This window comes from Salvia splendens, chromosome 9 (genome assembly GCF_004379255.2).
Source record: "Salvia splendens isolate huo1 chromosome 9, SspV2, whole genome shotgun sequence".
Taxonomy (NCBI): Eukaryota; Viridiplantae; Streptophyta; class Magnoliopsida; order Lamiales; family Lamiaceae; genus Salvia; species Salvia splendens.
The window spans coordinates 1,814,337-1,833,585 of NC_056040.1; the positions used below are offsets into that span (position 1 = coordinate 1,814,337).

General features: G+C 39.5%; 4 protein-coding genes and 1 non-coding gene across 5 annotated transcripts; 4 read left to right on the top strand and 1 right to left on the bottom strand.

Annotated features, from left to right (window-relative positions):
• Positions 1-441: 441 nt before the first annotated feature.
• Positions 442-3,259, top strand: LOC121748231 (phenylalanine ammonia-lyase-like). Its single transcript, XM_042142461.1, has 2 exons — positions 442-911; positions 1,305-3,259. Exons 1-2 carry the CDS (start codon positions 544-546, stop codon positions 3,052-3,054), a joined length of 2,118 nt encoding a protein of 705 aa, XP_041998395.1. The 5' UTR covers positions 442-543; the 3' UTR covers positions 3,055-3,259.
• Positions 3,260-6,401: 3,142 nt separating this feature from the next.
• Positions 6,402-10,262, top strand: LOC121747099 (3-isopropylmalate dehydrogenase, chloroplastic). The gene is made up of 7 exons (XM_042141081.1): positions 6,402-6,748; positions 7,783-8,103; positions 8,188-8,349; positions 8,429-8,503; positions 9,232-9,341; positions 9,416-9,488; positions 9,785-10,262. The coding sequence occupies exons 1-7, from the start codon at positions 6,566-6,568 to the stop codon at positions 9,974-9,976; spliced, it is 1,116 nt and encodes a 371-aa protein (XP_041997015.1). The 5' UTR covers positions 6,402-6,565; the 3' UTR covers positions 9,977-10,262.
• Positions 10,263-11,182: 920 nt separating this feature from the next.
• LOC121748469 (adenosine kinase 2-like) lies at positions 11,183-14,328 on the top strand. The gene is made up of 12 exons (XM_042142848.1): positions 11,183-11,355; positions 11,643-11,696; positions 12,267-12,313; positions 12,408-12,439; positions 12,526-12,627; positions 12,950-13,014; positions 13,100-13,176; positions 13,255-13,352; positions 13,426-13,496; positions 13,584-13,650; positions 13,730-13,913; positions 14,008-14,328. Exons 1-12 carry the CDS (start codon positions 11,273-11,275, stop codon positions 14,148-14,150), a joined length of 1,023 nt encoding a protein of 340 aa, XP_041998782.1. The 5' UTR covers positions 11,183-11,272; the 3' UTR covers positions 14,151-14,328.
• A 1,560-nt stretch (positions 14,329-15,888) lies between these two features.
• LOC121748833 lies at positions 15,889-17,780 on the top strand. Its single transcript, XM_042143369.1, has one exon. The coding sequence runs from the start codon at positions 16,002-16,004 to the stop codon at positions 17,379-17,381; it is 1,380 nt and encodes a 459-aa protein (XP_041999303.1). The 5' UTR covers positions 15,889-16,001; the 3' UTR covers positions 17,382-17,780.
• Positions 17,781-18,976: 1,196 nt separating this feature from the next.
• On the bottom strand, positions 18,977-19,048 carry TRNAH-GUG. Its single transcript has one exon. It is a non-coding gene; the product is annotated as a tRNA-His (tRNA).
• Positions 19,049-19,249: the final 201 nt, after the last annotated feature.

Sequence of the window (19,249 nt, forward strand, 5' to 3'; positions counted from 1 at the left end):
GAAGCTGCAATGGTTCGCCTAGCGCCGGCGCTCGGCTAGGCGGTGCGCTAGGCGCCATTGTGGATAGCCTAATTATCAGAAAAAGGTTCGATCTTTGACTTATCAACGCTGCATAAAGATAGATTTCAATTCAGTTGCACACAATAATTTATAAATAAAAAATATATAAAAAAATGACATGCATCATTCAACATTTCAGCCAATCTTAATAGCAATTCCCACCAACCCCTCTCACCAAAAAAATAAAAAGAAAAATCAACCACATCCGCCAATCTCCGCCGTCGGATCAATCACAACCAACGGCCCAGATCAATCCTCAACCAACTCCAACACTCCCTCCACTCATACAAACCTACCAAAAAATATATACTTACACTTTCCCATGTATCTATCCCCACACCAACTCTTCCCTCCCTATTTAAACCCCACTCTCCCCACAACCATTTCAAGTAAACAAGCACACAACACCTAAATTAAAATAAAATTTAGGGAAAAAAATCCCTAATTTCCCCGATCACGTTTCACTTTTACTACTTTTAGCAAATGGCGGCGGAGAACGGGTTTTGCGTGAAGCAGGGCAGCGACCCGCTGAACTGGGCGGCGGCGGCGGAGGGGCTGAGCGGGAGCCACGTGGAGGCGGTGAAGGCGATGGTGGAGGAGTTCCGGAAGGGGGCGGTGAGGCTCGGCGGGGAGACGCTGACGATCGCGCAGGTGGCGGCGATCGCGGCGCGGGACAATGCGGTGTCGGTGGAGCTGGCGGAGTCGGCGCGGGCCGGGGTGATGGCCAGCAGCGACTGGGTGATGGAGAGCATGAACAAGGGGACGGACAGCTACGGCGTCACCACCGGCTTCGGCGCCACCTCGCACCGCCGCACCAAGCAGGGCGGCGCGCTGCAGAAGGAGCTCATTAGGTGAGGCCGTGATGCATTTTGGATTTCTTCAATTACTCAATTATTCTAACTAACTAAATAGGATTTTTGTGAAGAAGACTAGTAGCCAAAAATGGCCTATTTAGATTTTTAACACAAACTTTAAATATGTAAATTTCTCATAAAATTCAATTTCACCTAAATTTAATCATATGTGGCACATTGAAATGTCTATGACATCGAATTCAATTTCACGTCGAATTTTGAAAGATGCGAAACATACAGAATTTACTCAAATTTTGTAATTTTAAGTACAATTAACCTTTTTTAGTCCTATATACATATTACAATTCCCGAAGATTAAACGGGATTTTAAGTTATCTTAAGTACTAATACAAATAAGATTTAACAGAGCTTGATTTGATTTTGTAACAGATTTCTGAATGCTGGAATCTTCGGCAACGGAACGGAATCTAACCACACTCTCCCACACTCAGCAACCAGAGCAGCGATGCTAGTGAGAATCAACACTCTCTTGCAAGGATATTCCGGCATAAGATTCGAAATCTTGGAAGCCCTCGCCAAATTCCTCAACCACAACGTCACCCCTTGCCTCCCCCTCCGCGGCACCATCACCGCCTCCGGCGACCTCGTCCCTCTCTCCTACATCGCGGGCCTCCTCACCGGCCGCCCCAACTCCAAGGCCGTCGGCCCCGCCAGCGAGCCTCTCTCCGCCGAGGAGGCCTTCAAGCTCGCCGGCGTGGCCGGGGGCTTCTTCGAGCTCCAGCCGAAGGAGGGCCTCGCCCTCGTAAACGGCACCGCAGTGGGGTCCGGCCTCGCCTCGATCGCCCTATACGAGGCCAACATTTTGGCCCTCTTGGCCGAGGTGATGTCGGCCGTGTTCGCCGAGGTGATGAACGGGAAGCCCGAGTTCACCGACCACCTGACGCACCGGCTCAAGCATCACCCCGGCCAGATCGAGGCCGCTGCGATCATGGAGCACATCCTCGACGGGAGCGCGTACGTCAAGGCGGCCGAGAAGCTGCATGAGACGGACCCGCTCCAGAAGCCAAAGCAGGACCGCTACGCCCTGCGGACCTCGCCCCAGTGGCTCGGCCCGCAGGTCGAGGTGATCCGCACTGCAACCAAGATGATCGAGCGCGAGATCAACTCGGTCAACGATAACCCGTTGATCGATGTTTCTAGAAACAAAGCCCTGCACGGCGGGAATTTCCAGGGCACGCCGATTGGAGTGTCCATGGACAATTCCAGGTTGGCTATTGCATCAATTGGGAAACTGATGTTTGCTCAATTCTCGGAACTCGTGAATGACTTCTACAACAATGGATTGCCCTCCAACCTGTCTGGTGGCCGTAACCCTAGCTTGGACTACGGCTTCAAAGGCGCCGAGATCGCCATGGCCTCGTACTGCTCGGAGCTTCAGTTCCTAGCCAACCCGGTCACGAACCACGTCCAGAGCGCCGAGCAGCACAACCAAGACGTGAACTCGCTCGGCCTTATCTCGTCACGAAAGACTGTCGAGGCGCTCGACATTCTCAAGCTCATGTCGTCCACGTTCCTCGTGGCGCTCTGCCAGGCCATCGACCTCCGCCACCTGGAGGAGAATCTCCGCCTCGCGGTGAAGAACACCGTGAGCCAGGTGGCGAAGCGGACCCTGACGATGGGCGTCAACGGGGAGCTCCACCCGTCGAGGTTCTGCGAGAAGGACCTCCTCCGGGTGGTCGACCGCGAGTACGTCTTCGCCTACGTGGACGACCCCTGCCTCGCCACCTACCCTCTGATGCAGAAGCTGAGGCAGGTGTTGGTCGACCACGCCCTCAAGAACGGGGAGGGGGAGAAGAACCTCAACACCTCGATCTTCCAGAAGATCCAGGCGTTCGAGGCTGAGCTGGAGCTCCTCCTCCCCAAGGAGGTCGAGGGCGCCAGGAGCGCCCTCGAGGCAGGGAACCCGACCATTGCGAACAAGATCAAGGAGTGCCGGTCTTACCCGTTGTACAAGTTCGTGAGGGAGGAGCTCGGGGCGGTGTTCCTGACCGGAGAGAAGGCCGTGTCACCCGGGGAGGAAGGGGAGAAGGTGTTCACGGCGTTGAGCAATGGTTTGATTGTGGATCCGTTGTTGAAATGCCTAGAGGCGTGGAATGGTGAGCCCTTGCCCATTTGCTAGGTGTGGTGTTGAAGGTCTTTTTTTGAGGTGTTGTTTTATTTGTATTTTTTTTTCTATGTATTATTTGTTGTATTGTAATTTTGTAAGAAGCTCTGGGAATTTCTGGGCTCCTATTGTATTTAGAATGTATTAGTATTACAATCTAAGTGTATGTTCACTCGATTGTATGAATCGGTGAAATAATTAACTCCGGTTATTGATCCTACTTGTCTTATTTTTTAGGTTTGGTTGTTCACAATTATTACAACATTTAACCGCATACGTTGAAACCATATTTTAAGTTATATAGGAGTAACAATTAATCACAATTGATAGGTTAGAGCTTAGCGGCAAGGAGTTTAGACATTATTACATGGGGTGCCGAGTTCGAACTCCTCCCTTATAAAGGAGTTAATTTTTTTTTAAAAAAATTAATCACAGTTGATAGATACTACACAATAATATTATAGTGGGAAATTTGATATCACTAGAATTGTAATGTTGCATATGCTTTAATTTTGAAGTACTATAAAACACATGTTCACGACTTAATATGCTAGATAAGATTGAAGTACGTGATCGGGTAGGTTCAATCGAATAAATGATCTTGATCAACGTCGTGTAAAATTAGTCATGAGTTAAGAGTTTTGGGTTTCCCTAACGACATAATTCAAACTAGAAGAATTTCGAATTAATTCAATCTCGAATAATCGAACATCCACAAAAGCACTACAACTATTTTGTAGCAAACATATTGAGCTGAGATTCGAAATTGGACCAAGTTGAGTTGGAGCTTTCGTTTTTATAAATTTATCTAAATTTTTATTCATAGTTTGAATTTCAAAACATATTTTTTCTATTAGTAGAAATCACTTAAAATGCAATGAGTACCCTTCTAAGCCTTTATTTTTCAGTCCAATTTTAGTACATTCCCACAATGATTCTCATAAATTTTATGGTCCAAATTAATAGAATAGCATTATTTTCTATATAAATAAAGAAATTATTATTCGCTATTATCCTATCCTCAGACTCAAAAAAATTATAGCACTATAATTTACTGTAGTACTATTTATTCTTTTCACATTAGTGGATTAGATAACTTAAGGCAATATCGTCGATTCAATTTGGTAGATAAATCCTTTATTCAATTTTAGACAGTTTACACATATAGTTAGTTTTGGTTTACAATTTTTAACATTTATATGTAACGAAATTAATTTAAAATAATCTTGAACTAATCTAATCGTTAGAGCATCTGCAACGGTGGAGGGACGCCGTCCTTCCATCCGTGCCGCTGGCAAGGACGAGCTCCGCCGCCGCTGCCCTCACGTGCTTGATGCATCGAGCACGTCCGTGCCAGCGAGCAGCTGACGTGGCGGCACGCGATTGGGCAACGGCATAGCCGTTGCCTTTGAATTATTATTATTATTTTTAAAAAAATCTGTTTTTAATTAAATTTAAAATAAAAAAAATTCCACTTCCCAAAAAAATATATCCGTTTTTTACCGTTTTCCATCATTTTTTAATTTTTTCCGTCCGTGCCGTTGGCAAGGACGAGCTCCGCCGCCGCTGACACGGCGTTGCACGATGCATCGAGCACGTCCGTGCCATCGAGCAGCTGATGTGGCGGCACGCGACCGTTGCCTTTGAATTATTATAATTTTTTATAAAAAAATCAGTTTTTAATTTAAAAACCGATTAAAATAAAAAATTTTCCAATTCCCAAAAAAATATATCCGTTTTTTACCGTTTTCCATTATTTTTTTTCCCCCCAAAATACAAATTTTCATCTATAAATACCCCACTTTCACACCAAAAAATTCACCCCACACTACACAATTCTCATCTACACTCTCTAATCATTCTCATTCTCATTCTCATTTCATTCTCCAGTCTCTCAAATCCATTCTCAATCTTTCTTCTGCTCCTACATCATAACAATGTCCGGACAAAGCGATGACCCCCCTCCCATGGTTGGAACCCCGAATGGTTCGGTTCACAACCGTTTCCTAGTCCGGAAATGGAATATTCGGCCCCTCCTCAAACCCAAAGTTCGTGCATTCCGGGTGGCTACCGGCCATACCCAATCGACGACCAAGGTGCCCCCGAAGGGCGATATGGGTGGACACCGGAGCCTAGGCTGACCGCTCCCTCCCAAACTCCGACTCCTCCTACTTGCGGTGTCTGCACACCGTACAATCCGCCGGAGATGGATAAATTGTTCAGGGCGTACTTGGAAATCTCCGAAGATCCGGTGGTTGGCACGAACCAATCCGGCGATTACTTTTGGTGGCGCATCGCTCGCCGATACAATGAAAATCGGCCGTCGGGAACAATCGAGCGCAACGAGAGTATGGTGCGCAACGCCATCTTCCGAGCCAACGATGAAATTGCCAAGTTCAATGGCTATTTCCTCCAGGAAGAGCGAAATGCGGGGAGCGGCCGGAGCGAGGTCGACATCATCACTGCCGCGATGAGCACCTACCAATCAATGAACTTCAAGCCGTTCAAGTACCTCAACGTTTGGCAGGAGACGCGGACGCACCCGAAGTATATGTGAGGCGTAACATCCTCCTCTAGCGGCTCCTCCAAACGGTCAAGGTCGGTATCTCTATCCGACGCCGGCTCCGAAGAAGTGGCTAGCCAACTCGCCGGAGCTAACTTGGATAGCCCCTACGCCGGCCCGAACGGTTCCTAACGCCGACCGCAAGGAAGGAAGAAGGCGGCGGCCAACCGCCGTCGAGCCGCGGCTGCAACCGCCGATGCTCCAGTTCCCGCTCCCGTTCTCGTTCCATATGCGCCACCTCCACCCCCACCAACTCGTTGTGGAAGCTTTTGGCCCAACTCAATATGGCCGATAGGTCCACTATGATCCCCTCGCAACTTCGATCGCACGAGGCCATGATATTGAGCCTCCAAAAACAATTGGGGATAGTGCCGCCAGATTCGTAGTCTTCCTTCCACGGGGTATTTTTAGCTTTTAATTATGTAGTTTTATATTTTTAGGAGTTTAATTATGTAATTTTTAATTTTTAGTATTTTAATTATGTAATTTTTAATTTTTAGGATTTTAATTATGTCTTTTTTATTTTATTTGTAATTTATAATATTTATTGTGGTTTTTTAATGAATTTTAATATTATGGAAATGTTTTTGTTTAATTGAATTTTAAATTGAATTGTGCTCGTCCTTGCGGAAGAGCACATCTGTGGGTGTTGTGCTCTTATCAGATAGCAGATAGAAAAAATGGGGTCGAACTCACAACCATGCTCGCTGGCAAGAGCATGGTTGTGGGTGCTCTTAGCAATTGGATATTACAAAAAGATATTTCAACCAACAAATTAATAGCTATGTTTATAAGCGCTTTACAGCCGCTGACTCGACCTCTCATTCGTTCAAAAAGACGCCTCTTTTTTTCAAGCTCCTATAATTTCATCATATAAATTCGACAACACTGAAATAAATCGAAATTGGCTAATTGAAGCAGCTCGGAAATTCGAGTTCGATAACCAGAAATCCCTAGCAATCAATGGCGTTGCAGATCGTGAGACGGCTTGCTCGGAGCCGAGCCTCTGGAATTTTCTCCTCCGCGAGACCTACTTTTTTGGATCGGAGTTTTTCCTCGACGGAGGGATCTGAATCCGGCCTGATCCGCGCCACTCTTTTCCCTGGAGATGGAATCGGACCGGAAATCGCCGATTCGGTCAGACAGGTGCGCAGCCGATTTTTATCTGCGTGTTTGTGTTGGTATGAAATGCTAGATTGGTGGTGATTGAGTTGTGTTGGTGTAATTGTGCGGAAATACGATGGTTTATGCGCGATTTTATATTCGTTGGCTATTGATTGGTTTAGTGATGGAAATTAAGTTGTTTTAATTTGTCTCTAGCTAGAATCTGATGGCTATTTAGGATGATGAAGGCAAATGATCATGACTTTTAACCTATCTCCTTGAATTTTTGTTTCTGTTATTGTTGATGCTGTGTTTTAAGGTGACATGATATAGGCATAGAGAAAATAGGGCGGGCAAAACGCGAAGAATCTAGGAAATAGGAGATTTGCAAAAGTCTCCCTAATTACGAAGTTTATGATATCTTAATTAGGCTATCCATGTGTTATGAATTGCTCCTATTGATTTCCTCATATGCTACTGTATCGAAAAATATTTGTGATTCTGCAAGTTCCATGCATACTGTGTCAGCCCCATGTGAATTATTAAAATTGGTCCCAGATATGGTGAAACCAACTGTACCTCTTACAACTGGTTGAAATATCCGTCAGTCTCTTTCAATGTCGGGGTGCATTATTATAGACCATGCTCATGCTGTATGGTTTACCGTTTTTTTATTTTAGTTTTTTTTCAATTGGCATGTGATGTGGTAGCATTAAAGTATGTTGATTTGGGTCATTGTCCTACAGCTTCGGGATGCTATATGGTATGTGCTTAGTTTTGAAACAGCTAATAATAACTGATAAGATCATTTCAACTCAGTTTTAGAATCCTCAGTTTCAAGGGTGTCTGCTATTTATATCTTCATGTGGAACATACGACCAGTTTATGGAACACATGAGAACTTATAAACTATGATATGTTAGGCCATCTTACTTTTAGATTTTTCCATGGCATTTGTGGCATGATGCTGTGTTGTATGTCATACCATCTTTGTGTACTAAGGATTTCATAAAAAAATGAGTCTTCCTGTTTAAAAGAGCTAATGTAAATCAAATGCAATGTTTGGTGAAACTCAGATATTCAAAGTTGCTGATTGTCCAATTGAGTGGGAAGAACACTTTGTGGGGACAGAGGTTGATCCTAGAACCCAGAGCTTCCTAACATGGGAAAGTCTCGAATCACTGAGAAGAAACAAAGTTGGTCTGAAAGGCCCTATGGCCACACCAATTGGGAAAGGCCATCGGTCTCTTAACCTTACCTTGAGGAAAGAGCTCAATCTCTATGCAAACGTGAGACCTTGTTACAGCCTACCTGGATACAAGACTAAATATGATGATGTTGATCTCATTACTATTCGTGAAAACACAGAAGGAGAATATAGTGGACTTGAACATCAGGTATGTTATCATATGGGATGTACCTGTATTGTAAAGCTACTCTTATTTAGTCAATTGATTTTGTCCCCTTTTCATTCTATGTAGGTGGTGAGGGGTGTTGTTGAAAGTCTAAAGATCATCACCCGTCAAGCAAGTTTGAGAGTTGCTGAGTATGCTTTCCACTATGCTAAGGCCCATGGTCGACAAAGAGTATCTGCTATACATAAGGCCAACATCATGCAGAAAACTGATGGCCTTTTCCTCAAGGTCTTCCATCATTAATATACTAGAGGATTAATGTTTTTTTAGCTGCTTCAGCTGTTCAGTTTAATCTTTTGCACTGCAGTGTTGTCGAGAGGTAGCCGAAAAGTACCCGGAGATCACATATGAAGAAGTTGTCATTGACAATTGCTGCATGATGGTATGAGATTTTTCCTTCTGTACATATACGTAACTGTGGACTGTGGTACACACTCAGGAATTTGACCTTTCGTTTTCAAAATTTAATAAATGTGGATGCAGCTGAAAAAGGATCCATAATGAGGATGCAAGTACTGGGATATAGCTGTATGTACAGTATAAAAGTATAATTATATGTAATAATATGAGTACTTATGTAACATTGGACAATGCTAAAGTTTTATAATTTAAGTTATAAATTGGAAATGAAATGAAAGTCTTGACAAATCATTGCACTGACATGTTATAAGTACTACTAGTATTTTCTATTGAATGTGTGTAATCAGAAAATCAATGAAATTTGCAAATATATTAATATTAAATTATTATTCTTCACCATTATAGATCCTAATTTCCAAACCATGGCCATGGACAATACTCTATATAATACATGGAAATTGCTAGCAATCTGTCACTACCATGAATTCTAGCTGCTTCTATTTGTCTTTCTGAACTTCCTGTAGAGAAGCTGCTTTATCTGTCTCTCCGAAACCCTTTTTCTCTTTGAAAAAAATGGACACATATCTGGATTTCTCGGTGCATTTTCTCTGCCCTCACCCATGCCTATATCTGAAGGGCACATAAGTTTCATTTGAAGTGTTTGAGCATCATATGGGAGCTGCTATTAGGAAACTTTTGAGAAGCCTTTGCATCAGTCCCCTTTACAGTTTCATTTTTTTCCATGCTCAGCTTGTGAAGAATCCGGCTCTCTTCGATGTGCTGGTGATGCCTAATCTTTATGGTGACATTATCAGTGACCTCTGTGCTGGCTTGATTGGAGGTTTAGGCTTAACTCCAAGGTATTTCCTTTTTATCTCATTTCTTATATATGTAAACCTACTCACATAATCACATTATCTGCTATTGTTTACAGCTGTAATATTGGCGAGGGAGGCATTGCGCTCGCTGAAGCAGTACATGGTTCTGCACCTGATATCGCTGGAAAGGTATGAAACTACTAAACACATTTTCTTCTGCTCATTTAATCCACATATTTTGTTAAAATTACTTCTTTGAGCATGCAGAAGTCCTCTTTTCGGTCTTCCTTATATAAACACGAAATAATTCCATCTGTAGGTAACAAAATTAATTTGAGCTATAATTTTTACAACTATAATAGGTATAGCTATATCACATGAAAACATAAAAAATGTATATTCATACTTGTTTTTTCATGTTTGGACCAGCTAGAATCAAGCAGCTTATTATTGAACACTTACCTAACGCCTTGTTATTGATGCAGAATCTGGCAAATCCGACAGCGTTGCTCCTTAGTTCCGTGTCTATGCTGCGGCATTTGGAGCTCCATGACAAAGCTGATAGGATTCAGGATGCTGTGCTGAAGACAATAGCAGAAGGGAAGTACAGAACTGGCGATCTCGGTGGCAAATCAACGACAACTGAGTTCACCAACGCAATCTGCGACCACCTCTGAACCAGCCCCGGCAGCGCCTGCACATTTTGATTATTCTTTTCTGCAGCAGTTCAACATGAGCCTGTTGACATATGTTTTGTTTCAGCAATTTTAGATATAGTAGTCGTAACACATTGAATTTGCTAGTAAGAAGCAAATAAAACCAATGCCCCTTCCCTCTTCAAGTGAATTTCTGGGATAAATATTAACCTTAATCGTGTGTTTTCTCCCAACATTGTAAGCATTGCAGAGGGTTTTAAGTTTTTTACGCAGAAATAATTCTACCTCTTAAACTTTATTATGCCTACTTTTTGTGAATGAAATGCCGAGACGATATTATGATTTTGGATTTGTAACTATGAGTTAGTTTATAGTAATTCATTATGATTATAATAAAATAAGGTATCTATAAACAAATACTAATATGAAGCATTACCTCTATCTATATGCATCTATAAAAAATATGAAGCCTTGCCTCTATTTATATGTTAACTCAAACCATTAGATTGAACTATGAGTTAATGTAGAAATCATTATGATTATAAAATAGGGTAATTATGAGTTGATGTAGAAATTATTATGAATTTACTCGGGTATCTATATAGTGAATCAGTTAATTTAATTTGGTGAATTGATATTTGTTTGACCCGAATTTGTGGTCTGCCCTTCCTCTATTTTACGTACATCTTAACTCCAACCATTAAATTGGACTACTAATTTTGTTTATAGAAGGTTATGTTTGAGTGAATTTCCACTAATATTTTAGTGCAAAACTCAGCAAATTAGGTAGATTATGTGGACATTAGATACAAGTACAACCCAACCAACTAACTGGATCTACCATTTTTTATGAAAAAAAAGGAAAAAAACTGTAATTGCTAGTAGTAGTATTTAAAATGTTTGCCGTGATAAATTACTTGTCACATTAGATCTAATACTAAAATAAAATGATATTTTGTTTATTCTTTATTTGCAATACTTATTTATTAGCCGATATGACGACATAAATTTAACTATAATTTTTCGATTTGGTATAAATCACTTCAGTCTCCTAATAATTTTAGTCTTTTTAGTAATGTAAAAAAACAAAAAACTTCCACCAACAAAATCTCGACTTTCCACCCAATAAAATTAAATAAATAGTAAATAGTAGTAGTATTTCACCAACCCCCTCTTTTCCCCCAATTTATATTTTATATTTAACAGCTATATATATCTTCACCCTACGCACCCACTTCACACTCAAGCTCATTCATTCCACTCTCAAATCTCCAGATTTTCTCCACGCGCATCTTTGATCCGAATTCGCGAGCTACGATGGCGTCGGAAGGAATTTTGCTCGGAATGGGGAATCCGCTCTTGGATATCTCCGCAGTCGTCGATCAAGATTTTTTAGACAAGTAATTTCCCCAGATCTTATTCCACTTAGTTATATTGATATCACATTGCTTTGTTGTTTCAACTTTTTGTGCTTTTTTCAGCTTGAGATCTGGTGTTTTGTTAATTTTGTTGTTTGTTTTTACAGATCTGAGTAGTTCTCGGTGTTTAGCTTGTTAATTTGTTGTGTTGTCAGCTCGGTTTAGTAGATCTCGGATTTGGAATGTGTAGATGTATGAATCGGTGTTGGAGTGGTTTGAATAATTAATTGGATTTATGAAGAAGCTAATCCGCTTCATTTGGTCGACAGGTACGATGTGAAATTGAACAATGCGATTCTGGCTGAGGACAAGCACTTGCCGATGTGAGTGGTTCGTTATTTGTTTTTCTGTTTTTGTTATTTTTGTGTATGGTATTGCAAACATGCAGTTGAGTTATTGAATTTGTTGCATACGTTTTTGATCTGGATGTCTTTTGTTGATTTACTAGTATTTGAGCACTTTCAGGACTTGTGAGATTACGAGAAAGTAAAATCTGAATTTGATATAGCGGTATACAATAATAAAGACTTTTCTGATTATCGTATCAGGCATTATACCTATTAATAAGCCAAGTCATTTGAATTTGAATGAACTTCATCTGAAACCATAGGAGAACATCAAATGTTAAGCTACACTATGTCGGTTCAGTAAGTTCCTGCAATTTTGCTTCGTGAATCCGAATATGATTACCTTGTCTAATTCTATATGCTAAGCATATAAAGCTACTGGGTAATGGGACTTCACTTGGTAGTTGGTACTTCGTTTGATGCCTGGGAGCGATTCAATTGATAAGGGAAAGAATTAGGAATTTGATTGTAACATGAGTAATTTTTCCTCTCAAAATGGTTCATGTCATCAGGTCAGGGTGTAACTATTCATTTATGGGTTCTCAGGTACGAAGAAATGGCATCCAAGTACAAAGTGGACTTCATTGCTGGAGGTAGTATAGCACGAGCAACATTTGGTTCTCTGTTAATTTATTTTCAAATTATTATCAATTTTTACATGTGACTTGAATGGCTGTTGGGATGCAGGGGCTACTCAGAACTCAATCCGAGTTGCCCAGGTATATAATAATTTGTTATGGCTTCATAATTGCTTTTTAACTCTATTAGTTTCCGAGTATCTAAACTTTCAAGTTGTCATCTACAGTGGATGCTTCAAATTCCTGGTGCAACCAGCTACATGGGTTCCATCGGAAAGGACAAATTTGGGGAGGAAATGAAGAAAAATGCAAAGGAAGCTGGCGTTAATGTAAGTATATTAAATAGTTCAATCTCTTAAACTATTATGATCATCCTCTTCTTGATCATAATTTGCATTGCTATTAGTACTATCTATGATTTCTGCCGGTCAAGTTAAAAATCATGTTTTTGTAATCAGCTTCCCTCCACATAATAATTGTTAAATTTTGTAATCCTGTCATCATATATGTTCTAAAATTTAAATTCATTTATATTCCTCATGAAATTTATCATTGTTACTATTATTGTACATTTTTTCCAGATAATTGAGATTCCTGATTAGCGCACAAATAACTGCTATCTTAATATCTTATTGTCACTTGGTCAAACAGGTTCATTACTATGAAGATGAATTGCCTACTGGCACTTGTGCTGTATGCGTGCTTGGTGGTGAAAGGTAAGTGTACGTTTAGAAATTATCTATGTTTTTACCTTTTATTTTCTGAAAAAAACAATTTATTTAATTGAAAAATATATTGCAGGTCACTAATTGCCAACTTGTCAGCTGCCAATTGCTACAAACCCGATCATTTGAAGAAACCGGAAAACTGGGCTTTGGGTATATTTCTCATAATAGCACTATTTTGTCAAAAGATCACATAATTCTCCAGAACTAACTCGTTTAATCTTTTGACAGTGGAGAAGGCTAAATACTACTATATGGCTGGTTTTTTCCTCACCGTTTCCCCAGAATCTATCTTGCTTGTCGCTGAGCATGCAGCTGCTAACAACAAGGTCAGACTTGTAACTGTCAGTTTGTTGTCTACTTCATTGTTGTGCTTTCTCCTAAACCTTCACGAACATGTAGATTTTTGCAACAAACCTGTCTGCTCCATTCATCTGCGAGTTCTTCAAGGATGCGCAAGAGAAAGTATTACCGTAAGGATGATTTTTCCACATTTTCTGGTTACGTTGATAATTGAAAAGTGGATATTGATTAAGGACGTGCTATTATTTGGATTTCAGGTACACGGACTTTGTTTTTGGAAATGAAACAGAAGCATTAACTTTCTCCCGAGTTCATGGCTACGAGGTAATGATTTCATTACACCTGATTCAGTAAAATGAGAGTACATGGACCTCGTGTATGACTATATATTTTCTTTACGCAGACTGAAAACATTCAAGAAATAGCCTTGAAGATCTCCCAATTGCCAAAGGCATCTGGAACACACAAAAGAATTACGGTCATCACACAGGGTGCGGACCCTGTTGTGGTCGCAGAGGATGGAAAGGTGACGCTGATCCCGGTCATTCCGTTGCCAAAAGAGAAACTCATCGATACCAATGGTGCAGGTGCGTTACTTCTTACTTTTGATGTGGTTAGAAAATTTTAAAAATTGTAAAGAGCTACATCGTTTGAAACCCCTCGACATTTGCATTCTTGTAGGCGATGCGTTTGTTGGGGGATTTCTGTCACAATTGGTTCTTGAGAAGCCGATTGAAGAGTGCGTACGAGCGGGTTGCTACGCAGCTAACGTGATTATTCAGAGGTCGGGTTGCACGTACCCAGAGAAGCCAGATTTTAAATAAGTCTCCTTAATTTCTATTCCTTCTTCCTAAATCCTAATTGAATTTTGAAATGATGACAAACTTATACTCTTATTCTATCTGAGTTGTTTATGGGGAAACCTATTGTTTGAGACAATTAAGAGTATTGTTGCTTTATTATCATATTTTATCTAAATCAAATGTTGCCATCTTTGAATAAGTGTTTTGTTGTATTGCTTATGTCTATTGCTAAATACTCATCTTTCTTGTGAAATCTGGGATTACAGCATCTATTTTAATTTAAATACAGTATAATTAAAATTTATCAATTGCTAGTACTGTTAAATAAATTAGGTCAAGTGCATCTGCATACAGATTGTTTGATTTGTTGGATAATACTGCTATTGTTTGTATTTTGGCTAAATTTCACCATGACTTAAGTCAACGATATACAAAACTGGTTGATTTGATGATATTGAGTGAGAATTAGCACATGCAATTAGAGGGTGATCATTCGAATTTCAGATCAAATATTTACCTAATCCAACATAAAATCGATCTTATTCAAACCAAATAAAAAATTGAAAATGCCAAAAAGTTCCCAAAAAAATCTAAAATTCAGAATTTTAGTTATAATATACTACCACTACCACTACCATATAGATGTGTCTGCCACCTAACTTGACCTTGATTGGTCTATCATTCAATCAAACATATCATGGTCATAGCTAAATTGGTAATTTTCTAAAGGATTGCTAAATAGTCTCACACGATGGGTTTTGTTTTTCAACTATTAGGCTATTTTATCACCAAGTATTCCATTTTTTTCAATTATTTTACTGAAGAAATGAAAGGAACAAATAGTATACAAATTATATTACACATACCTCCAAATGTAACGGCGTATGATATCATAGGTAATTTTTTTACTGTAATATAGTGTGTACAAACTTTAGAATATTGTGATAGTAAGTCGAATATTGAATATTGTTATTAATAGAGAAAAAACAGAACATTAAAAACAGTGAACTACTGTCACAAGAATCTAAAAATAGTGAATACCTTTTATAGGAAAAAAAATTGAGATATTTTAAGCTCAAAATGATATTTATCAAAAGGTAATCTCATTATATAAACTTGACATTACTAGAACTCACGCCTAGCATTATTTATCAGGTATCACATCTTCCTTTAAGTATTTCACAATATAAGTTAAAAATGAATAAAATAGAACATGAAATAAAGATGAACATAGAATAAAATAAAAACGATTAAATAATTGATTTTAGCAAAATAGGTAACGTATATCATTTATTTGAAACGTCCCATAATACAAATCACTTACTAGTACTATAATATTTAACACAAATTCTTATTGAAATACCTCCCTATGTACATTGAATATGAAAATCGTGAATTTAGATGTTAATAATGACTTGAATTTGAATTTGTTGTCTTGCTGTATCGAAATTTGCCAGCAAAGCCTTTGCCCTCTCACACAAATTGAGTCATTATTTTATACTTCTACTACAATAATTATCAGTCAAAAACCCTACAAATATTCTTATTTTAATATTTTTAGCTAAACTAAGACCTCAACATTCCCAAATGTCAATCCATTAACTACCAACAGATAAAATTATTAAAAATAAGCTACCATATTATTGTCACATTTAATAGTAATATTATTTCTAAAAAGAAAAGAAAAATACTATATCAGCATTTATTAAGAGTATAAAATTCCTATTAAAGCAAATCAAGCTTTTTGAATAGAGAGAGAGAAAGTGAGCTTCCTATTTTCTTTTGTTTTTTCTTTTAATTTCAAAATCCCCAAATTGAAGATCGAAAAATTCACAAACCCCAAATCCCCAAATCCAGAAACCCTCCTCCGCCATGGACGGCCACCGCGATCCGCCGCCGCTCCTCCGCCACACCACCACCGCGCAAATCCTCCGCCACACCTCATCATTGTTCTATTCCCACCTCCTCACCTTCGTCTTCCTCTCTTCTCTCCTCCTCACCTTCCGCTCCAATGTCCAGAGCGCCTCCTATTACCTCTCCTCCCTCATCGACAGCGACCCCTCCTTGAAATCCCTCCTCTCCCGCCTCGATTTCTCCGCCTCCTCCCATCTCCACCACCGCCACCACCCCCAGCTCCGCCGCCGCCGCCGCGCCTTCCTCCACCTCTCCCGCGTTGGAACCCTCGACGATGACTTCTTCTCCGGCGATTCCGATTTCGATCGCTCGTTATTCCACCCTTCCGCGAGGAAGCACGTCGCCAATTCCACCTCCGTCGTCCTCTCCGATTTCAATCCGAACTACGGATTCTCTGATTCGGTCACGGATAACGGTATTTCTTTCCCCAAATTGATTAAACCTGGGGTTTTTAGCTTTAAGCCTGAATTTAGGAAGAATGCCACTCTATTGGAGGAGGATGATTCCAAATTCGTGGAGAGCAGATTGGATGATGGTAAGGCAGTGTTGGATTTGGATTTCCTGATCAAGGGTTTCGAATTGGGGAATCGCGATGTGTCGTCGCTTTTCTTCTTAGCTGGTGTGTTGTCGGCGGCTTATGCTTATGTTGTGCTTGCTTTCATTGTTACATACACATGGGGGAATGGGATCATCTTCCTCAAAGTGGTGGATCATTTGGTGGGGAATCAGAGATCCTTTTTTCGAACAGTTTGGGACGGATCGAACATCGGATTGAAGCGGCTCTCAGGGTTTGTGCTGATGAAATGGGCTGTGAGGGATGCTCTAGCTCAGCTAATGGGCATATTCTTCTTTGGGGAGATTGAGGATCAGTATGTTTTCTTCAAAGTGTTCTTGAGGATGAAGTTTATGCCGTTTGCCAATGTAGCGCCGTGGGTGATCGGGCACGAGTGGGAGAGCGCAGGGTTCATGGCGGTTTGGTTCTTGAGCGACGTGTTGCTTGGCTTGCTGTTTGCTGTGGGTTCTTGGGTGGCCATTGTCGACTCGAGGAGGGGCGGGAGGGAGATAGTGAGAGAAGGGTGTCACATGCTGGTTGCTTTATTCTACCCTGCATTTGAGATGAGGTGGATGGAAGTCATTGTTTGTGGATCAGTCGGGAAGTGGGCGTTGAGGCGAGTGTTTGGGGATTTCGTGGCACTCGTTTTCCAATCATCCATGGAGGTGTATTTCATGGTGGCTTGGTTAGTGTTCTACCTTGCAGCAAGACACAAGGATGATACTTCACTCGGGAGAACGTTCGGGCGGCGCGAATTGGAAGGTTTTCTTGAGGTTGCTAGGTGATTGATATTTGATACTGATCAGATGATAATTTGGTAGAAAAAGGGGTTAAATTCTGTGTCTCGTGCGAAAAAAAAGTAGTTGTAACATGCTCAGTTGCAATATGCTGAAATAGAGGTAAGAAATCTTTGGTGCTTTTGCTGTTGAATTTGCAACAGAAAAAGATAAATTTGAATGAGCACTGCCATTGGTTTTGGTGATTATGCTTTTTGTATGTACGATGATATATGAGGTCATATGTTGTAAGTCTTCTCACATAAATTCCATCATGTATATACACCTTTGCAGCCTCTGGCTTTGTTCTTTTTGTCTTGAAGAATTTTTTGTTTCTTTAGCATGGTCTATATAGTTGTGAATGTTAGTATAAAACTTTAAAGGGAATTTGGATTTCATTTCTTCTTTTTTCATTGATTACATTCTTTGCTTCTACTGAGTTTTCTTCTCTGCGGTTAATGATGCCTTTCCCTTTTCCCTTGTTAAGGTTAAGTGAGATTTTTTTTCAGAAAGTGGTGTAGTTAGTTAGTTAGTTGTAGATAGAATGTTAAAAGTGTTGACTCACTTTGTTCCAAAAAATAATATGAACTAAAAAATTTAATATGAATCTCACCTTATTATAGAGAAAAAGTTATCTAAATTAGAAAGTTCGTAATTTTAAGGGATGAATTAAAAAGGAAATAGTTTATATTTTTAAAGGACGAAGGATATAAATTTTGTGGGAAGAGCTAGAGTGTGCATAGGGATAGTGTTGATTCTTGAATGAATATGAGCTTGGCTATACTAATGTTGGATACTTGGATTCATTGAAATCACCATTAAGTTCCATACATACAAACCACATGAATAGACTCAAGTATTTGAATTGATCTTTTAATTGGGAATGACATTTGCATATTCTCAAACCTCTGTTTCAGACAGCAAACAAATCACGGATACAAATACAATGATAAAGTAGACAAAATCATAAGCCATGAACTTCATGTTATAAAGGCAAGAAATCAAGTTAAATGACACCATGAACAGAGAATAATGCATTAGCTATCCTATTAATGAATTAGTAGTTAAATCAAATATAATCATCAATTAAGTGTTACATAGTACTCCCTTCGTACAAAAAAATAGTTTCATTTGTGGATGACACCAGTTCCAATGAGAAATTGGTAAGTAAAATGGAAGGAGAAAAATTAGGCAAATTAAGAGAGATATGGAGAAAATTTGGATAAAGTATAAGAAATACACTTTCCATTTTTAGAACTGAAATTATTTTTTGTGGACATCCTAAAATGGAAAAATAAGACTATTTTTCCTGAATTGGGAAAGTAGTTACTACTATATGATTTACTAGAATTTTTTTATATAGGGATCAATTTCCATCTCTCGCCTTCTTCCAAGTCAAAATTTTGTGTTTATTTTGAGGTTTTAATCTTACGTTATTCATTGAATAAATAAAATTTTGTGTTTATTTTGAGGTTTTAATCTTACGTTATTCATTGAATAAATATAACATTTCAATAGGTGTTTATTTTGAGGTTTTAATCTTACGTTATTCATTGAATAAATATAACATTTCAATAGGCAAAAAATCTAAAAATAATAACATCTGTGGCTGCTGGGATTCGAGCCCAGGTCTCCACGGCCACAACGTGGAATTCTTACCACTAAACTACAGCCACATCTTGTTGTGTAATTTTGTGATAACAACTTATTTAACGTATATCTTTTAAGTCTAAATGGAAAATAAAATAGACAATAATGTATTATATTCCCACTTTTGATCATTTCGTAGTTGGACTATTTTCTCAGGAAGGATCAATAATGGATCTTTATTTATGCAGTCATTTGAACCTCCAATCTATTAGTTGGATAATAATAAT

Excerpts from the sequence above, each read along its gene's own strand:
- LOC121748833 (XM_042143369.1), top strand. The coding sequence starts at position 16,002 with ATGGACGGCCACCGCGATCCGCCGCCGCTCCTCCGCCACACCACCACC.
- LOC121748231 (XM_042142461.1), top strand. The coding sequence starts at position 544 with ATGGCGGCGGAGAACGGGTTTTGCGTGAAGCAGGGCAGCGACCCGCTG. Across the intron at positions 912-1,304 it reads CTGCAGAAGGAGCTCATTAG|ATTTCTGAATGCTGGAATCT; the intron begins GTGAGGCCGTGA and ends ATTTTGTAACAG.
- LOC121747099 (XM_042141081.1), top strand. The coding sequence starts at position 6,566 with ATGGCGTTGCAGATCGTGAGACGGCTTGCTCGGAGCCGAGCCTCTGGA. Across the intron at positions 8,104-8,187 it reads ATAGTGGACTTGAACATCAG|GTGGTGAGGGGTGTTGTTGA; the intron begins GTATGTTATCAT and ends CATTCTATGTAG. Across the intron at positions 9,489-9,784 it reads CACCTGATATCGCTGGAAAG|AATCTGGCAAATCCGACAGC; the intron begins GTATGAAACTAC and ends TTATTGATGCAG.
- LOC121748469 (XM_042142848.1), top strand. The coding sequence starts at position 11,273 with ATGGCGTCGGAAGGAATTTTGCTCGGAATGGGGAATCCGCTCTTGGAT. Across the intron at positions 11,356-11,642 it reads GATCAAGATTTTTTAGACAA|GTACGATGTGAAATTGAACA; the intron begins GTAATTTCCCCA and ends TTTGGTCGACAG. Across the intron at positions 13,651-13,729 it reads CCCGAGTTCATGGCTACGAG|ACTGAAAACATTCAAGAAAT; the intron begins GTAATGATTTCA and ends TTCTTTACGCAG.